General features: G+C 44.6%; 1 protein-coding gene across 4 annotated transcripts in view; it reads right to left on the bottom strand.

Moving 5' to 3' along the window:
* Positions 1 to 12143, bottom strand: part of PHKA2 (phosphorylase kinase regulatory subunit alpha 2) — a 45090-nt gene extending 32947 nt beyond the window's left edge. For 3 of the 4 annotated variants that reach the window (XM_068918587.1, XM_068918592.1, XM_068918598.1), the window contains exons 1-10: positions 11709 to 11924; positions 7534 to 7692; positions 5130 to 5177; positions 4173 to 4341; positions 3239 to 3321; positions 2498 to 2578; positions 1796 to 1894; positions 1339 to 1485; positions 1056 to 1109; positions 406 to 528 (exon numbers count right to left, since the gene is read on the bottom strand). In XM_068918587.1, coding sequence (XP_068774688.1) covers positions 406 to 528; positions 1056 to 1109; positions 1339 to 1485; positions 1796 to 1894; positions 2498 to 2578; positions 3239 to 3321; positions 4173 to 4341; positions 5130 to 5177; positions 7534 to 7692; positions 11709 to 11786 — 1041 coding nt within the window. In that variant the 5' untranslated portion in view covers positions 11787 to 11924. Of the gene's footprint in view, positions 1 to 405; positions 529 to 1055; positions 1110 to 1338; positions 1486 to 1795; positions 1895 to 2497; positions 2579 to 3238; positions 3322 to 4172; positions 4342 to 5129; positions 5178 to 7533; positions 7693 to 11708 lie in introns of all 4 variants that reach the window. The other variant, XM_068918605.1, reaches the window with a different exon arrangement.
* Between the last annotated feature and the right edge of the window lie 2154 nt (positions 12144 to 14297).

Genomic DNA, 14297 nt, shown 5'->3' with positions numbered 1-14297 from the left:
CCCCAGTACGGTCCTATTGGCTGGAGACTACCCCCATCCTGCTGTCTGCAACCCTAGTGAATCCCAGTGAATTCCCAGTAGTGTTCAAAGTCAAAAGAGCATCATCGTGGTTAAAGATTCAAATAATTGCACCTATCATATCCCTTCAGAGCAGCAATAGTGTCACAGGCCAGAGGGAAGGCTCCACCTCCTCAGCCACCTGCTGGTATCTGCAGTGAATAATTCATCGACACAAAAACTGTATCTGGTGAAGGATCGACCTTCTACTGCATTCCACTACAGAAACAGATTGTGGGGTCTTTGTATAGAGGCAACTGATATCCAAAATAAATACAGGTCAAAGCTACAAAATACAGTGGGTAATGGCTTCACATTTCCATTCAAATTCATTTCTTCTTTCCTCACCTGAATTTTGTCCTCATTAAATACTCCATCAATTAGAAAGTATGTCCAGAATACCGGCCACTCGCATTCAATATTCTCAAACAGCTTGAGCTCAGCTGGATCATAATGCAGCCTGCTTGGATCCTAGAAATTTAATCATACTCATTTACTCATAAGCGCTAAATAAGTTATTCATATTACATACATAATGGAAGCTTATTTCACACAAACAATTAAAACCAGGAAACCAATGTAAACCACAGTAAAAAGCGTCATGCAGCATCTTGACTTCTTATTCACATTCAGTCTGAAACCGATTTATCCGTTCCCCAGACAAATGAGTTGTTCCCATTTTCAGAACTTAGGTGTCACCTAAATAATCTTAGTTTTGCCTTAATTCAAAGATATCCTGGGCTGCCTCAGAGATACCATTTCCCTTTAGGCACCATAAGCATGTATAGGGGTCCATGTCTAATAGAACTATGAATTAAGATCTGCAGTGACTAATTGTTTTTCCAGTTCTTAGTCTCCTTTAGATCTTCCCAGGGTGGATGCTCGGATTACTACCAGATCCACTAAGATGTTTTAACAGTGATACAGAACTTTACCCCTTACTGCAAACGAGACAAATGAAATTCTTCCAAACGTCTACTGAAAACAGCCAACAGTACCTCTTTGGGTGTCTTGTAACCATCCCGAAGGAAGCGACAGCAGCCATAGCGGCCCTGTAAAAATAGACCAATTATTAAAACTTCTCATACTGTTCTTCCTCACAGACTAACACCTAATACATGTGTTGACTTTTCAGTGTCACTTAGGGATTTTCCTCCCTCTTTTACACGCACACAGATTCACCAAACCTGGCAACCCTTTTTCAATTAGAATTTTCAGTCAGGACAGGGAGGCTCTGCTTATTCTTTCCCTCTGGGAAATAAAAATAAAGGAAACACTTACCTGCAATTTGGATATGATTTCACTCTTGGTTACATTAACAAGGTTTATATCCTCCACTGCAAAAGCTGGGTAAGAAATAATAGAGAGAAGGCCAGCATCAATCTCCTTTGACGTGGATGCCCTTGGCAACATCGAATATAGAATAGACTGAGCAAAAGAAGAAAAGAACGGATGGATGTAAAACAATTTATCTCGTTCAAGTGACTATGTCAGATGCAAATGGAGCAGAGCATGTTATTTGCGAACTGACTTAGAACTCACTGGATAATTATTGTTAAGTGAATTAATACGAGAACGCTCACTTTCAGAAGAGCTATTATAAACAGGGTGAACAGCGTAGTCTGAAATCGTCCTTATGTTAAGTTTTTGGTTTAGTCAATCGATATTTCATTTAAAAATAAAATGGGAAGAACATTTGAGTTTTCTTCTACCCAAGGAAAGAGAAGACTATTTTTACCTGACAATGTTCTACTTCATCAGGAAGAACATGAATCACTGATCTGTGCCCTCCATGAGCACCAAAAAGATCTAGTTCATCAATTGCTTCCAAAGCCGCCTCCAAAAAAAAAAAAGAAAATTTGATCTGAGTATACACCCTAGAACCTGATGTATTTTCCTTCAGAGAGAAAGCAAAGAGAGAAGTTTGCTCTACAGACATTTTCATGATTTGTTTTTATCTTTTATGGAAATTTTGAATTTTTTTTAAAAAATTTCATCTTTTTTTTTTTTTTTTAAGAAAAGTAAATAATATTTCTCTTTTTCCTCTAGTGGGATACAAGAGGGATGTGCTGTGAGGCTTCTTACAATTTAAACACAATGCAAAGCAAGGGTGGACAGAGTTTCTGCTGAGATATCTCAGTACTGAAGAACTTAGTAATAAATGCTGCTCCCATGTTCCAAAGTAATTCTCCACTCAGTTCATTCTCACTCCTACCTGAAGACCTATCCAAAGAAGGAGGCTTGTACAACATGCCCCATGATCAACAGAGTTTGGCTAGCAGAAATAGGGAGAGCTTTACCATTTCTGCCTCTTACTGATCCTGCTGCTTCACAAGGCAAAGAGGAAGAGATGTCTGCTCTCTGCACTCCTAACAGCCAACTAGCCAACCAAGACACATCAAGCTCCGTCATTAAGTAGCAGTCAGTAAGACATTCTCACCTTGGCCATTCCTACAGAGCTTGCGTTCAGTTCGGGGATGCCCTGGTTTGTCTTATCACCACGTTCCCACATTCCATAATCCTGCAACAACATCATCAAGAAAAAATTGGCACGATTACACACAAAAAGAACCCCTTTTCCCTCCCCTCCATGTGCACAGCTCAACAACAAAACCAGACCCCTGTATGAAGCAAGTTTATTCACCAGACCCATGTTTGAAGCTAGTTTATTTAAACCTCGCTCCCCACTCCCCCCTCCCCCTGGCCAGCCTTCCTAACGTTTAAAGAGAAGTACATAAAAGTACAGCCCACCACATCGACAATTATGAATCATTTTCTTCGTGGAACAGAGCAAAGACCTTGATTCTGCATGTATCTCCCAGCACTCCTTCAATTCATCACTTCCAAAAAACACGTTTGTTACCATTTTGCCTTTTTTTTTTTTTAAAAAGAAAGGTCTGTGAGGTTTTATGACACATCAGGACAATTACAAATAAAGTTCAGACTCATGCTGCAAGAAAAGTTATTAGTATGATAGCACAAACGAACCTCCATCCAGGTAGCAGAAGATCCCTCCATAGCCCTCCCACCATTTCCAAAAATGCTGCTCACAGCGTAATGTCCTGACAGATTCTGACATCCTCTCATGGAAAAAGTCCATGCTTCTATTCTCCAACAATACATTATTTCTGACCCATATCAGATGTTTATTCAGATCATTTGCATATAAATAAGTACTTACAGCAACTTTGTAGGCAGCTTCTATGTAAAAGACAAGATTCTGTATGAAGGTAACTTCATCAAGGGTGAAGACAATACGCAACCCTGATTGAAAGAAGGGAATAAATTAATTACACTGTGTTAAAACTGAAATACTTACTCCTCAATGATTTTTCACACTTTTAGCTTATTTGCTAGCAACTATTTTCCACTGAACGGACAATGGAAAAATTGCCAGTGATTTTCAAAGAAGAGGCAGCAAGCCTCAACACTTGCTGCTGATAAAACGCTTCAAATGCTACTGATTCATTTTTCTTTCAAAGACCACTCCCCAAAAAGAAAACCCTCCGAGGGTGACATTCAGACACAACGGGCACAAAGCAGTGATATCTGAGCCAGCTCTGGGTCCCAGGAACAGAACAATCCAATTTCAGCAGCACCCCACCCTTCCATTTGCTTCGGAAAAATCAGACACGCACTCTGCTGTGGTCAAATGTGAGAGGCTCTGAGGACAGAAAAGCAAGCAGGTAGCAAAAAGAGAGCCATATCGTCATACGAAGGGCACAGTTGTGAAGGGTATCAAAATAGAACAGTGCCAGCAAGAAAGGGAACACAAACAGGACTAGAACACCTGACTTGATGTAGTCGCTCCCTAAAGAGGCCTATCGATCACCATAGTCCACGCAGTCTTCAAACACGAAATTCTTCTCTGACACAGCTCCGTACACCTCAGGTATTTGTACGTCAACAAACTTTAAGAGAACAATCACTGCCAGAGTAATTACTGTAAATTTGAAATCCTAACTAAGCCACATCTCTTTCCCACATAAATATTATTTCCTTCTAAGTAATAGCTATGTAAAGGTCTTTGAAGGTAGTTAAAACTTGTTTTTTTTTTCCTTTTTAAATGAAAGACGACTGCAACAATTGTCAAGGCTAAAATATCTTCTGCTTACCTGATGCAGTCATCTGTGCCAAGAAGAGCAGGTAAAGGGAAGTTGCATCTACTTGTAGATGGCCCCACTGGTCATCTCCGACCACTGTGGCGCAGGTAGCAGAGTCATACTTGGCATGCAGAGAGTCTTTGGTACTCTGTGTGTGTTTGAACTTCTCTACCTTATCTACCTAAAAAAAAAAAAAAAAGCACAGATTTTAAATCTGAAAATCTTAGTAAGAAATTCTCCAGTCACAAAGAATTTCAGAACAGACATCTACTCTTAGGAGAGGAGAAACTTGAGGTCCTAATTTTTTTACATCACTTCAGTATGTTTTGATCGATCAAAGTGCTTAAACATCTCTTCACCTTTAGGCTCAGACTAAATCCATATCTTCTCAGGAAAGAACGAACTTTAACTCAGATCTGAACATAAAGTAGTTTCAGCTGTGCCTCTTAGTGAAAAATCAATTTGCAAAGGCAAAAACTACAACTTGCTCAGAGCATCATCTCCAAAAGGTGCAAGTGAGATCACACTTTTGTTCAGGGAAACTAAAGAATTTTAAAAAGACTCCCCGCACCACTTTGCAAACACACCCAAGAAAAAGTCACTGTACAAAAAAACCCCCAACAAAAATATCTGCTTCAGATGAAACGCTCTGCAAATACAACACAAACTTATTCAACTCGTGACCCAAGGCAAAAAATTTTCTCACCTAGTGGCAACACAGGTTATGATTTGGAAACTTTAAATCAAACTATTGCTATGTTGCTCTAAATCCACAGTACTATGCTACGTGCCAAAAGATGGGTACATTTCCATTCAACAATGATTTGGGGAATTAAAGCTCTTATTGATTCTGGGCAATCATGTTTTCCAGAATACTCTCATTCTCTCCCTTTGTCTACCAACTGCAGCTACGGATCTGGATCTAATCTTGGGCTAAAAGCAATAAATGCTTTTGGGTTATAACATTACCTGTCTCATCATGCACTGTAAGAGTCCCCGCATCAGCTTCACAACATTCTGCAGGAACAAAACATATTAGTGACAATTCCACATCACCAGCCTTAATGGCTGTTCCAAACAACATTCAAGAACAGCAAAGTTCACATCCCCTACTAATGTCCTGCCAAAGGTACAAACACATAGTCATCTGAAATGCTTTTTTAACTAACCCCAACTCTACAAACACATTTTTCCTTAGGATGTGGTTTTTGGAAGAAAATCATTATACAGAAGCTTTAAAAACGTAGTACTTCTTACCTCTCAGAAAGCATCCCAGAATTAATTAGTAGTCCAGAAGGATTCAAGATTCTGATCTAATTCTTTGGTTTTCTACAGAATTACAATATACTAGTTGATTTTTATTCCCACACCCCTGTCGAGCAGGACAAATCCTTTCCCAAGAACTATCTATAAACAGCTGAACAACCCTCTGTGACCTTTCATCTGGCTAAGGAAGTAACAGTAATAACAATGATTTTTAGAATGACGGATCCAGGGAACACGGGTAAACACAAAGGGAGAAACTGTGGAATTTTTTCAGCTCTTTGTAAAGTTCAACAGCAAGCAGATGACAACTCTAAAGGACCCCATGCAGCAGGACAGGCTGGGGGTTGACCTGCTGGAGAGTAGCTCTGCAGAGAAGGACCTGGGAGTACTGGTGGACAAGTTAAGCAGAAGGCAGCTATGTTGCCCTTGTGGCCAAGGAGGCCAAGGGGATCCTGGGGTGCATGAGGCAGAGTGTTGCCAGCAGGTGGAGGGAGGTGACCCTCCCCCTCTGCTCCGCCCTGGGGAGGCCTCACCTGCAGTACTGTGTCCAGTTCTGGGCTCCCCAGTACAAGAGAGACATGGCACTACTGGAGAGAGTCCAGTGGAGGGCTACAAAGACGATGAGGGGACTGGAGCATCTCTCCTGTGAGGAAAGGCTGAGAGAGCTGGGCCTCTTCAGCCTGGAGAAGAGAAGACTGAGAGGGGATCTCATCAATGTGTACGAATATGTGAAGGGGTGGGGTGGGGGAGGGGGGTTCAAGAGGATGAGGCCAGTCTCTTCGTGGTGCCCAGCGACGGGACAAGAGGCAACGGGCACAAACTGAACCACAGGAAGTTCCATCTGAACCTGAGGAAAAACTTCTTCACTGTGAGGGTGACAGAGCACTGGCACAGGTTGCCCAGGGAGGTAGTGGAGTCTCCTTCCCTGGAGATATTCAAAACCCGCCTGGACGCAATCCTGGGCAATGTGCTCTAGGTGACCCTGCTTGAGCAGGGGGGTTGGACTAGATGATCTCCAGAGGTCCCTTCCAACCTCAACCATTCTGTGATTCTGTGACCTTTAACATATACAAAGAGAAGCACAGGATTTTGTCTTCAACAAAAAAATTAAGCCCATCTCCTTATCCAAAACCTAATATGGCTTCAGAATATGATCACGCAAACCAAGGCAGGGTTCTTCTTTCGCCACCAATTTCAATGGTTTGAGGAATACACATTTGCCTAAGATTTACCCAATGCCTTCTAAACCACAGCAGGATACTGTAGAAGTTTTCAACAAACTTGCCCACTTAACACCACCCTTTCCACATAGGCAAGCCAGGAAACATTTAGCAGGATGGAAACTAATTCTCCCTCACTCTCCATTTAAATCACCTCCCCTTCTTTCTCCACACTCATACTTCTAACACCCACTTTCCCAACTGTATAAAAAAACCACCATAGACTTTAAGAGTTCAGACCTGTGTCAGTTACCTCCCCTTCTCATTCTCTACAACACGAGTTTTATCAGTTTGAAGTTTTGCCTTCATTGCTTCTGATCAGCTACACACTTCTATACACCACGTGCATGTTTCAAAGACTGCTATCTGAAAAGCCATGTTTTTTCTTATGGGGAAGAATGGTTCAGCAGATAAACTGATAGCCTAGTATTCAAACAACCTAGACCCGATTTTCTGCCTCACAAGACATCTCAAGCTGGATCTCAAGGTATAGTCAAAGGCTTGTAAACCTGGGCACAAAATACCTTAGAAGCCTAATTTTCACTAATCATTCAATGAAGCAATGGAATTTTGACTCCCATAAGTTTGTTTTTGTTTGTTTGTTTGCTTTAATTCAGCTGCTGGCCTCTCTGTTATCAGTTCTCCAACTCTAAACTGAAAATCTTACTTCCTTCTTGGAAGGTTGCTAGGAATACTGGACACCACGTGCTGCACAGATACTAATGTCAGAGGAATAAAACAGATACACTCCAAGCTGGGACACACATATGGGAAGCCCCACTACCTCCTAGGCATGACAGCCATGCAAACACCCCATTCAAAACCACTACCTTATGAAAAAAAAAAAAAAAGCAAACATAAAAGGTTTATGCAGAACTTTGACATACCTGCTCAAGTTCATAGGCTTTGGCCTTATCCTCATCCCGGTCTGCGTTCTTCCGATAAGCCATCCCCAGTCCCCACACAGCCAGGATGCTGTAGATATTGTCCCGTACCCAAGCATCCTTATGGTGCGTGCTGGCTGAAAGTAGCCCTGTAACTGGATTCTAACCACAGCAGAACAGATAACGAACAAATGTTATTATCTGAAATCCCATCCGTTAGGATGCAGCACTGCTTTCCATATCCACATCCTTTGTAACAAAACCAAACAAAGAGAGCCAAAGATGATTTCACACTCATTACACACTGTGGCTGCTCACAATTTTTTTTAACAGATGTAAAGTCAAATCTTTGTTTCTCAGACTCCCGCAGCACAAGTGAAATGCAACATTTCTTTGAATATGTCAGGCTATAAAGCTTATAGCATATCCTTATCCACCTCGGATGATTAGCTAAGTTACTGAGCAGAACATGAAATACACTGAGGAAAGACGAATCTAAATTTCACATATACGGAAGGAAAGCAGCGTATTGGGTTAAAATTAGAAACTGACCAAGTCTGGGATCTATTCTTGTCTGTGTAACTGGTCTGTGGCATAACCTCGAGGAAGTCCAAAAAACACTACTTCCCTTCTGGAAAATGTAAAAAACTACTTCTGTTAATTTATCTACTTGGTTTATGCATTATGCATTAATGCATGCAAAGACTTTTTGTATCCTCCAGTGGAAAATGTACAGAAAGACAAATTCTGATGCTGTGTAATATCAACAGCGTCTGAAAACTAGAACACTAAGCAGTCTCCTGTACCCCAAATACTTCCTTACTCTTAAATTTTTCATTTCATCATTTATTCCCATCATTTCATTACCATTAATTTTTAAGAGTGTCTTTCTCAGCTGTATGTTTTTCATTAACAGAAAAAAAAAGTAGAGAGGCAAAAGTCATTAGAGCTTTCAGTCAAACTGAGCCTTTACAGCCAATTTCAGTGGCTGAAAGACCAAACTTCAGTGGAGTAAGCAAACAGCAGTCGCTGAAGCTGGTGTGACAAGAGGCAAAGATTCCAATAATAAAAAGGAATGAAATTTAGAAAAAATACATTTACAATTATTCATTTCTGCCACACATTGTTTCACTCAATTTCTTCTGTAGTTATTTATAAGAAGGAAGTTTTGAGGAGGAAGGAGTTTCAACTAAAATTTCCTAGGCTTTGCCTGAGACGTTTGAACAAAGACTCAGGTGACAGGCTGGCATACATTATTGGGTACGGTCAGTACTACTATTATTGTTTAAATATAGTGATGTTTAATGGCTTGTTAAGGGCAGAAGCATACATACCTACTGAAAAACGGGGGGGGGAAGGACCCACACTGCTTACCGCAGCAGCGCATTTGCCCTCTGGGGAGGCTCTTCAGCGCTTGCTCCGCTAGAGTATCAAAACTTATTTCTGGCTCCAGTTGCCCAGGGGGACATGCCCAGCAGGCATATCTCGTACCAGAGCAGGCAGGTATAACCAATGCAAGGGCATGAGACAGGAGCCAGCAGTTTGGTTTTAGTCTCTTCATACAGCCTTTAACAGGCTTTCATCTATCATCGTGAAAGCTACAAGGACAGATCAGCAAAACGCAAAGCTTTCAAAACAAGAAAAAGGTCACTATGGATCCAACCCTGCAAGGTGCCGCATGAGGGAAACCAATTTTCCTTGGCCTTAGTGAAGAGTTTGGGCCCATATTTTGGATGTGTGTCTGCCTTGTAGCAGATGCACATATACACACACATATACACATACACACGCACATTTCTGATTTAAAACTTGCTTTTAAAATAACGTTGGTTTAGAGCAACTGAAACGTACGTAAGAATATCTGACATAGTAAACACCTTTTTTTTTTTAATCAAAGCAACAAGTTGCTGAACACTCAATGTGTTCTCCTAACTCCATCACTAGGAATGAGCTCTCTACTGCCCTCCTTCAGAGCACACCAGCTAGCATGCCAGATCTCCATATCTGACAGTCTGCAGATGCTAAGTACAAGGTTACAGTCACATATCAAGCCACATATCAGAGGCATCTTCAGTGCCTCTTGGTTGTTCTTTCAGGCTGCTCCACAGCAAATTCATAGTCTAAATCCAACTCCTTGACTTCGTCCTGAAAGAGATCAGAAAGGCTCCCAGTAACAGTGAAGAAGCAACTTTAGAAGCTGCCATCCCTTGGCTCCCTGACAGGTAGTAAGCAAATCTGGTGTAGCTCCTGTGCTCCTGCTATCCTGTGACCTGCTTTCCACACACAAAACTGATCTATTTCCTTCCCCCTCTCCTCCTCCTCTCGAAAAACTCTTCCCTGCACTGAGCACTCAGTGGGAAAGAAGGCACTGAGTCATGAACGTGCAAACAAGTACAGCAATCAGCAATTATAAAGTTATAGGTCACTGGTATAATGCGCATGTTGACATAAAGTTACCCTTTTTATCACGGTTTACTATTAATGTCATTAACATACAGCTTTTATGAAGCATGTTTCATCTCTGGATCCCAGAGGTTTCATCTCTCCTCTAATGGAGGCTACTTTCAGCGACCACATCCTATAAATAGGGAAACCAAGGAAGGCACTGGAAGCCTAAGTAACTTGTCCAAGGTCACCCAGCAGACAAAAGGCAGAGACAGGAGCGCAACTCAAGACATCTCCCAGAACCCAACCCAGTCAGTGAGTAAAATTATCTCCTCACACCACTTCATGCCCTTGCATTTGTTTCTAATGGGCTTACAATAAATTACATAAAAACTCCAATTCACAAGTGCGTAGAGCTTGTGCCCACCACATAGTCAACAACAAAATTCTTTCTGACCTGAGCAGATTTGAGTCCTAACCCTTTCTTTCATTGCCTTGCAGTTTCTTGTCGCTCTCATCAATAAGTATATTTGGGAGCCGATTCACACACACACACACAAACTTGCTCTCATCTTTCTATTTTACCTGAAGCTTGACGCTGCAGAGCACGCTCCAAGGGCCTGTCCTCAGAGCCTGCCCGCGTGGGGCAGGCGCACTAAGCGGAGAGCACTAAGCTATGTGCTTATGCATGTGCACTGGCCAAAATATACAGCAGGTCACACTTTTTGCCTGCCAGTCCTGACATCTTCATTCTTTAACTGTTTACATATCCAAGCAGCACTATCAGACAAGCAGGCAGGGCCTGAACAGCCTAATACCAAGATAAGCCATTCCATTAAAATTAATACTGCAAGAGTAAAGTCATACCACCATGACAGAGATGAGAATCTGTCAAGACGTGCACTGCAGTGCACATGTACTGAACAAATTATGCTTGCCGGACACCATGAATCCCGCTCTATTTTAAGTTCAATCCTTCAGAGATGTGATGTTGAAGGACACGTTATTTCAAAGGCATTCCTATGTAGCTCTATGCTACTAGGACTTAATAGTGATATATGCTATAAATATATATATACGCATATACATAACACACACACACGTGTGTGTGTGTGTGTAAGAAAAAACGTGACCATGAAAGGGAGTATTTTATAAACAATACTACTATTTTCATGCTCAGGCTTGCTATATTTCCACACGCCTTTTCACGTGTCCTTATGTGACCAACTACCGAGCATCCCTGAAGAGCTGTGCCGCTCAACTTTACTCTGCGCTCTTTCAAAAAACGAAGAGGAGCCATTTGCCCCGGAAAAGGGATATTCGCTTCCACCTGCCTCTTCGCGTGCCTCGTATAACCAGGTTGTGCTCGCTCAGCCACAAGCTCCTCCAGGGCAAAAACGTCCCTGCTGCCGGTTCCTCGTGCTCTACGGCCAACATCTCTACGGGACGGAGGGACGCAGCGCAGCCAATTTCTCTCAAATTTCTCTCCAGCCGCCCCGCTGAAGACGCCCCTCACGGCGCAGGGGGCACCTGCCGCAACGAGTCCTGCCCAGGCCACAGCTCCCCACCGCTCTCCCCACAGACACGCAGCGCCCCGCAGACCCCCGCTCCTCACTCCAGCCCACAACCACCCCCCCGAGACACGCAGCCCCCCACAGCGACCCCCAGCTCCCCGCCGCCCACCCGCAACGACCCACAGCTTCCCCCGCAGCCCCCCGGCGCTCCCTCACGGCCACCCCCAGCCCCTCCGGCCCGACGCCGGCCGCGCCCAGGCCCCGCGGCGCCGCTCTCACCTGGTGGCACAGGATGGTCCGTTGCACCAGGCGGGCGTAGCCGTCCAGGCGCACCCCCGAGTTGCTGCGGCTCCTCATCGCCGCCCGGCCCGGCCCGGCCCTCCCGCCCGCCCGCCGGCGGCGGCAGCACCAGCAGCAGCGGCGGCAGCAGCACCGCTCCGCGCCTCATCGGCGCGGCCGGCCCTGGCGCCCGCCGCCCTCCCCCGCCATCAACCCGCACTGGAGATGGCGGCGGCGCCGGCCTCTCCTCCTCGGGCGTGAGGCGGAGCCGGCTCAGGGGCCGCCCTGGCCTGCGGGCGGCCGGCCGGCTGGGAGGGAGGGGAGGGGGAGCGGAGCCCCGCAAACCGCAACCAGGGCCCTAGGGCGGGGAGGCGCCGCGCTGCCCGCTGGAGGCCCCCAGCAGGGCCCGGGGCGCGCAGCAGCTCCGCCAGGCCCACCCCGCCGCCGTCGCCGGCGGCGCAGCCAGGCGGCGCCTTGCGCGGGCGGAGCCTCCCGCCGGGCGGGCAGGTGCCCCGCCGTGAAGCGGCGCTGACCCCCCCCCCACGCCCCGGGGCTGGGGGAGGGCGGGCGCCGCGGTGCCTTGCGGCAAAGGCAGGAGCCCGCACTACCGGGGGGGGGGGGGGAAGAGAGTGGAAATACCCTTCAGCGGGTATTTTTGAAATCCCAGGTGCAGCTTTTCTGAAGAATCTGCTGCCGGGACCCGAAGAGCACCAAAGGTCAGGCCTAAAATGTCAAAAATACAGGCGATTTGATAAATCCTTTTTCATAACTCCAAAAGATAAAATGCAAAGGCTAGGACATTTACTGAAAGCCCCCCCCCCTTTTTTTAAGTCTGAAAAAGATAACATTTTGGGCTCTGTTACAATGGAAGTCCAAAAACACAAGCCGTTATCAGGTGTCTTCACGTACTAGCTTTCAGCTTCTGACTTCACAAAGCAACCAGAATTACAAAGCTCAGATGCCAACGAGTCTGCTGTTCTCCCAGGCCCTCAGTAGGGGCCTAATGGAAACCTGCACTTCTGACCTGGTTTGCCCTCATGTATGGCTCCTGGTTTCACGCTACGGCAGAAAGTTCACTCCTATGGAGTATGACGGGAGCATGCAGAAAAAAGGGAAGTCAGGCAAAGAGAATTAAGACTTACAAACTTGACAGGGACTTAAGAAAAAGGCATTTGTGTAACACACAGTTGCACAATCCTCATTGAATTCTTTGTCCTGGCAACAGGAAAAAAAAACACAGTTGTAGATGTGGGTGGGTGTTGAAGCACAGAGAGGACTAGCTGAAGGTTACAAGGTCCCCTCACACTTCAGGAGGGATTTTTGCCTTCCCATGTGAAATTACAACATTAAGGACGTTTTAATTTTGTAATTTTTTTGCTATGATTACCTCATGGACTGCGAAACTGACAGCCAGGGTAGAGAAAGCATTTAAAGCGAGACCTGTTCCTTCAGTTGTGGCTCTGGAAAGGTGTTTCTGTACAGCAGGACTGGGGACAGGGCAGTGGTCGGAAGCTCGCTAACCTACCCTCAGCTTGCATCCTCCTACTGCAGTTCAGTTAACTAAGTCAGGGAAAGCTGCGCTATCCCAGAACATTGTCCGCTTCACTCTCCCATTAACTCTGCACGGTGCTTACTGCTTCAGGGCACCTCTTTTTACCATAAAAGTAAACCAAGAAAAGTGCATACACTCAGGGAACAGATTTGCTGAGCAAGGTGGTGCCAGCTGTACACAGCATGTTGCTGTCTGTCTATGACTAAGCTGTGCAGGCATCCCTGAGGTACCGCTGCAACCACAAGGTGATGCACTGAATTTTACTCACCTTTCTGGCACAGAGTTGCAGCTTTCACCGACTTCTGGGCTGCCACGCCACGGTGAAACTGCTAGCATTGCACAAGAGTTTGCAGACCGCATAGAATATATATTCTTCAGACCAAAATATAGCTTAGGTTTGCTAAGCTTTAAGTGAACTACCAGGGACTGAAAGCAAAATAGCTGCAAAGTCACGTCAATCACAACATGCTAACTTGTTTAATCACATACTTTTAAAGATATACTCCCTAGGGAGGAGGTTGAGATAATTCAGATGAAAATTTACTTAGAAGACTTCTCTACCCGCAGTCAGCTCAGTGCCTGCAGTCCCCCCAGCGTGCAAACACTTTCTCAGTTACAGTTTATCATGGTGACCATTCACTGAGCTAAAATAATATACTGCTGAGGGTACAAAATTTTACCCTAAGGTGTGCATGCTTGTAAGTGGCAAAGTAAGAAAAGGCTCCTTCCCCCTAAGGATAAACTGAATGAAAATGATTTTAAAATCTTAGCATGTGATGGGGTGCAAAAATAAAAACAAAGGAGGACTGCAAGCAGTTCAGCAAGAGTGGAATATACTATGTGCTTCTGCTCAAATAGCATTCTTGTGGAAGAGCTTCAGCAGACTTCAGGGCAAGCATTGACTGGAGAGATTTATGTCAAACTTTTTTCTGCTAAAAACACAGCTGCTAGAACCATGAAAGATGCGGTATGATGTGGAAAAAGTTAAATGCAAGGGCCAGGTCAGCATTATCTCCAAGAGATTACTTACTCCAGCT

The sequence above is a fragment of the Struthio camelus genome, chromosome 1 (assembly GCF_040807025.1).
Source record: "Struthio camelus isolate bStrCam1 chromosome 1, bStrCam1.hap1, whole genome shotgun sequence".
Lineage (NCBI taxonomy): Eukaryota > Metazoa > Chordata > Aves > Struthioniformes > Struthionidae > Struthio > Struthio camelus.
The sequence above is the reverse complement of the archived record's forward strand: the minus strand, read 5'-3'. Positions and strand labels throughout refer to the sequence as shown.